General features: G+C 40.7%; 1 protein-coding gene across 1 annotated transcript in view; it reads left to right on the forward strand.

Annotated features, from left to right (window-relative positions):
• Positions 1-1,030: 1,030 nt before the first annotated feature.
• LOC104390759 overlaps positions 1,031-6,308 on the forward strand; it is a gene marked incomplete at its 5' end in the record, with an annotated part of 124,643 nt that continues 119,365 nt past the window's right edge. The window contains one exon of the mRNA XM_009999956.1: positions 1,031-1,194. Within this exon, the coding sequence (XP_009998258.1) occupies positions 1,031-1,194 (164 nt within the window). The remainder of the gene's footprint in view (positions 1,195-6,308) is intronic.

Raw genomic sequence — 6,308 nt, forward strand, 5'->3', positions numbered from 1 at the left:
ATTGCATTGTACCTTTTGCTCTAGCTAGTATGTTAAGAGCATTAAGGGCACTGCATCATCTTTAAAATAACACCATCCAGTTGTTTTTCCCAGCTTTTTGCTGTGCACAGGATCTTTAAGAACAGAGGAAATGAGCAGAATACACAAGGAAAGAGGCTTAACACGTTAACACATGAAGTTTAGTTATATAAAACAAAGTGAAAATCAGAAATCCTTTCTCTGAAATCTCTGGGGAAAATATACTGTAGAGAACAGGGTTATAGAATCACAATTTAAAGTGAGGATTTTGGGGATATTCGTGACAAAATACTCTAGACTGTTTTAAAAATAATTAATAGATACAAAAGTGAATTAGATTCTTATTGGTGTGTGCCATTAATCCTTAGTAAGGGGAAGGAATGGCTGATTCAGGAAGCTGCAGGGTCTCATAAATCAAGGGAATAATGAGACTTGAGCCAAATGTAATTTTGATTGCTTTGCCTTTGACTGTTGCATTTTCTTCTCATCATTCATTCAGCCCTTTAGATGTAAGTGGATGGAGAACCATGGGTTTTTGGGCTTTTGTTTGCTTGTTTAACTAGACTTTAGGCAAGATCTTCATTCTTGCCTTGCCTTGTAATAATATTTTTTTGTTGTTGCTTTGGTTACCCTTCAGAGTTTTGGGTTACCCTCACAGCTGAGTCTATCCATGCTCCCTGATAGATTTGACTATGCAGACACCTAAGTGACATTCTCACCCTGCTGAGCTTGATCCACAAGGGGCAGGTGGCTTGTGCATTGACTTAGGTGACCCAAAACTCCAGAAAGCCTGTGTATTCTATTTCTGTGTCCCTAAGATATAACTTCTAGTCTTCAATCTTACTGGAAGTTTCTTTCATAATTTGACACCACATTGTATAAACTTGCCTTTTGTGTCTTTCACAGGTTTTTTTGTTTTTCTTTTTGTAATATTTTTTTTTTAATTGCTGGAAGAAGAAGAAAAGATAAATTTGTAATCACATCCCTTTCTCTCTCTTTTTTGCTTCGATAGGCTTGGATGATTGCTTGCAGCAGTATGTCCATAAATTTGAACGAGAGAAGATAAATGGTGAACAGCTGTTACAGATTTCTCACCAGGACCTTGAAGAGTTGGGTATCTCACGGATTGGACACCAAGAACTGGTTCTAGAGGCTGTGGATCTCCTGTGTGCACTGGTTAGTTAAGTTGTGAATAGACAGGCAAATGACTTCTTAACATGCTTTTTTGGGTGAATATCTAAGGCAAGCCAGAAAAATCTGTGACTTGCTTTCTGTTACACATCATGGTAAAAGACAATAGAATTTGTTTAATTCTTGAAAGTTTTGTGTTAAATAGCTGTAACTTTTTCCTGATATGAGGCAATGTTAATTCATTTGATTGGCTTTCTAAAGAAAGAAGTTGTCTGCATGGCATTGTTAGGTCTTGTGGCTCCTGTTAGTGAACAGAGTGATTAAAATTGCTATCGAGTAGTATGAATTTATCATGGAAGATAGAACACATCCTGTTGAAATCACAGCTGCTAATAGTTCCTCACATCAGTTGAAACATGTTTAGGGCAATCCTGTAGTCTACAAAGAGAAGAAAAATGTTCTTGAAATGAGGGATGTTTTGCTAACTCAGCTAAATTTGAGTTCAACTCTCATTGGATTCAGAACATAAGCTGTTTGTCTGTCTTACTCTTTATACATAACTATGCAGATACTTTTATAAGAAACACACTGAAAAGAAGAAATGTATTTTGGATTGTTTTGCTAGTGCAGGCTTTATTTAAAAGCTTTTGAAGACATGCTTGTAATGCAGCAAATGAGCACCAGAGGTATATGAGATTACATCAGGGGAAAGGCTGTCTCATGATGCTTTGGCCGACACTGGCCCACCTTCCCTTCTTAAAATGTAGAGGCTCTATTGCTTACATGATACACGCGTTATTTGCTGCAGAGAGGTACTACAGGGATCTCGCTTATAATCTATAACCAGGAAAAATTGGATAGACCAGACCCTGCTGAAGGAAGTGTATTTAATGAAATAACTTCATACAATCTGAAATGTTTCCCAGAGAGTTACTCTTTTATTTGAAAAATGTTTTATTTTCTCATTGGTATTCGATCTATCAAAAGTTTTTACCAAATAACTTGAAAAATCGAATAGAAGAATGGAAATTAGCCTGAAATGTTATACGATGAGGGAAGGGATCATCCGTCAGGCAAGTAAAGAGGTCTGGTGAGTTAGTAAGTGTACTGTGTACTGTATACAGTGCTGTCTGAAGTAATGGATGTGGCAGCCCCCAAAGGCACTTTCTTCCTACTTTTAAAAATATTAGAATAAAACGAACAAAGCTGGATGACCGCCAGAACCAAAAGCTGTGTTTTATCTCCTACGATTTCCTTCTAATTTCCTTTGTAGACAAAAGTTTTGACCTCAGACTCATTTCTGGAAATCCTTTGTGAAAGGCAGATCGAGTTAATGCGTTAGAGTTCAAATATTGCAGCTGAAATATCCTTGTTCCCTTTTAAGAGGTGGAGGAAGAATTCCTGTGTTTTTAGGTATGCCCTTTGTCACCTTCTTGATGCCCCTTTCCTTGAGTTTTTGGGATTGTTGCATAAAATCACCATTGAGTTTTGTCCTTGAGGGAATGGTGTGCTTTAAGTTGCAGTGACAGCCAGATTTTTATTTTGTTCTCTTTTTTTGTGTGAGAATATGAAGGGTTCTCTATTCCACCTGTATTAGTTCTTTGAAAGTGGTTCTGCTTGCAGATATAATCTAGTGGATGCGTTTTGTGTGTGCATATATATATGGTGACATTTCCCAAATGGTTGGGGCCTTGAAGTAAAAAGCAAAATAACTATTTCAGGGATTGTTGTTTTCCCCACCTCCCCAACCCCAAATACCTTTAGCTCAGGCTGTGGTAATGTGGTATTGGCTGGGCCAGCCTGAGGTCAGGCTTTGAAAGCTGTAGCTGTTGGGGATGGGAAATGGCTGACAGGGGGATTTGATGGTTCTCAAGTAGAATTCCCCCTAGCCCTGCCCCGCCTTGTGGTGTGTTTGTGTGGGGTTTTTTTGGTGGTTTTTTTTTTCCTTCTAGTTTGATCTCTGCAGTTTTCTATCTGAGCTTCCTTCAGTTGTGTGCTTTGTGCTTTGATTCCCTCACTGCAGAATGCTTGCAGCTCTAAAGGCAGCAGAGCAGCTGCCTTTGGACCATCTTTCTCTGATATACTTTTCAAGCATTGACTGTACAGATCTTTTTCTCCAGCCTCAGTGGATCAGTTGTTAAAAATCAGTGTGAAGGTAGTCCTGTCTTTGAGAAAGGACACAAAATACACCTTTCCCCACCCCCACTTTTCAGATTTTATGGGGATAGGGCTCTTTTTGGTAGCTATATTGACAAACTGAAAATATGTCTGCATCTATGGCATTCACTACCACAGAAATCAAACTCCAGAATCAGTATAGCTGAAAGAGAAATGCGTACATCTCTCTCTGCTCCTTTGGTGATGAAGAAGTGTTTCCTCATCTCCTCATAGCAGTGGCTGCATGTGCAACACCTGCAGCTGAAGGGGCAGCAGGAGAGAGTGTGGACAAGGATAAAAAGTGAAGATTTCTTGTGAGCAAATATTTCCATTGCTCTTCAGCTGGTCTAAAAACTTTTCTGAACAGGTATTGGAGCCATCAAAGAAACTGAACTCCCCAGTGGGGGGGCAAAAACCCATCAACTTCAGTGCCTCCATCTTTTTGTCAATGAAAATATTTGCTTGGGGGAGAAAAGGGATAAAAAGAAGACATTTCTTAGTTGACTGAAATATTTGGGGGAGGAAGGAACAAACATATGTAGATAGGCTTTTTCAACTCTTGCAAAACCACAAAAGCAGGGGCAAGGATCCAGAAAATAAGTTTTCTCAGCCGAATAATTGGGATGAAAAGCATCTAGAGTGGTAGTGAAAACTGAATGCTTATTCAATATTCCTTGATGAGTAGACTTGCCTGTTTGGGCTTAATAAATATAGAACAGTGCAAGCATTAACAGGAAACTGTATGTAAATATTTTGACTTTTGATATGTTTTTTGGATTAGATTTTTTATTTTTTACCTATACTGTATGATGGAAGAAGCAAAAACCAGCTGATTTTTCTTGAGGTTAAAACAAGGAAATTATATTTTTAAGCAATCTAAAAAAACCCAAGAAACCAACCAACCAACAAACCACAAAACAAAAATAACATAGTTTTTAGTTTTATGCTACCAGTGAAATTGTTAAAAGCAATGTTCTGCCAGCATAGTTGCAGTGCAACTTTATATTATAAAATAGAACGTGCACACATGAGGACTTATCCTTTGTGGCTAATTTTTATAGTAAGTTTTCAGTTTTCTAGAAGTCTTAAATTCAGTCATATTATGAAATGTGAGACCCCAAGGGACTCTTTACGGTGCATTTTTGTTAAAAGGGGGAGAGCAAGAATGGGTGACTGTGACAGCACCTTGTGCCGAATGAGGTTGCAAAGCAGCTTTCTATCATATTTGAGAAGCTGTGGCAGTCTGGTAAAGTTCCCACTACCTGGAAAAGAGGCAACATAACACCCATGTTCAAATAGGAAAAAAGGAAGACCCAGAGAGCGACAGGTCAGTGAGTCTCACCTCTGCCCAGCAAGATCATGAAGTAGGTCCTTCTGAAGGCTCTACTAAGGCACATGGAAATGGTGGAGGTGGTTGGTGGCAATCAGTATGGCTTCATCAAGGACAAATCGTGCCTGACAATTTTGGCAGCTTTTTATAATGGAGGGTCACAACATCGGTTGTCAAGGGGAGAGCAGCTGATGTAATTTACCTAGATTTGTACAGAGTGTTCAACACTGTCCTGCCATGATATCCTGGTCTCTAAATGGGAAAGATAAGGATTTGATGGGTGTACCATTCGGCAGATAAGAAATTGGCTGGCTGGTGAGCAGTGGACAACGATTTGATGTCCAAATGGAGACCAGTGACAAGTGCTGTGTCTCAAGGGTCAGTACTGGGATTGATGCTGTTTAACATCTTTGTCAGGATATGGACAGTGGAATTGAGTGCACCCTCAAAGTTTGCTGGTGACACCAAGCTGTGTGGTGTGGTCAACATGCTGGAGAGAAGGGATGCCATCCAGAAGGACCTTGACAGTCTTGAGTGGTGGGCCCACACTGAAAGTTCAATAAGGCCAAGAGCAAGGTCCTTCACCTGGGCTGGGGCAATCCCAAGCATAATTACAGCTTGGGTGGAGAATGGATTCAGAACAGCCTTGAGGAAAAAGACTAGGGGGTGGTGGTGGATGAGAAGCTCAACATGAGCTGGCAGTGTGCACCTGTAGCCCAGAAAGCTAACCAGGTCCTGGGCTGCCTCAAAAGAATCTTGGCCAGCAGGTCAAGGGAGGTGATTCACCCCCTCTACTCCACTCTCATGAGACCCTTTCTGGAGTACTGTGTCCAGTTCTGGAGTCCCCAGCATAGGAAGAACATGGAGCTGTTGGAGTTCAGATGAAGGCCACAGAAGTGATCAGAGGGCTGGAGCACCTCTCCTATGAAGACAGGCTGAGAGAGTTGGGATTGTTAAACCTGGAGAAGGCTCCATGGGAGCTTTATAGCAGCCTTCTATTACCTGAAGGGGTCTACAAGAAGGTTGGAGAGGGACTTTTTACAGTAGTAGTGATAGGAGAAGGGGGGGGAACAGTTTCAAACTGGAAGAGGGTGGATTTGTGTTAGATATTAGGAAGAAATTCTTCACTGTGAGGGCGGTGAGGCACTGGGGAATGTTGCTTCCCTGGAAGTGTTCAAGGTCAGATTGAACAGGACAGGACTTAGAGCACCCTGATCTGGTGTGAGGTGTCCCTGTCCATGGCAGGTGAATTGGACGTGGATGATCTTTAAGGTCCCATCCAACTCAAACCATTCTATGTTTCTATGAACTCTAGTGTTTATATAAGCATGCAGTGAGTTGAATCTGCTTTTGAGCAGGCATTCGATCTTTTTATTTTATTTTATTTTATTTTTTATTTTTCCCTGGAGCTGATTTCCAGTTGGATCAGCCAGCAGATCCAGCTCATTACACTACAGCACATGAGTGTGGCTGTGAAGGGGAAGGCAATGCTGCCTCTGGACAATAGCAGAGCTCTGGATCAGCCCAAGTCAGTTCTGACACGACTGCTGCGCTCTTTTGACTCAGTTTAGCCACGCTTTTTTTTTTTAATTACGATTTTAAATGTTGGCTGCCTGACCTTGAGCCATTATTTGGTCAGTGTACTTTTTCTCATTAAGTGCAATGGAGTTTG

This window comes from Chaetura pelagica, unplaced genomic scaffold (genome assembly GCF_000747805.2).
Source record: "Chaetura pelagica isolate M959 unplaced genomic scaffold, ChaPel_1.0 scaffold135, whole genome shotgun sequence".
NCBI classification, from domain to species: Eukaryota; Metazoa; Chordata; class Aves; order Apodiformes; family Apodidae; genus Chaetura; species Chaetura pelagica.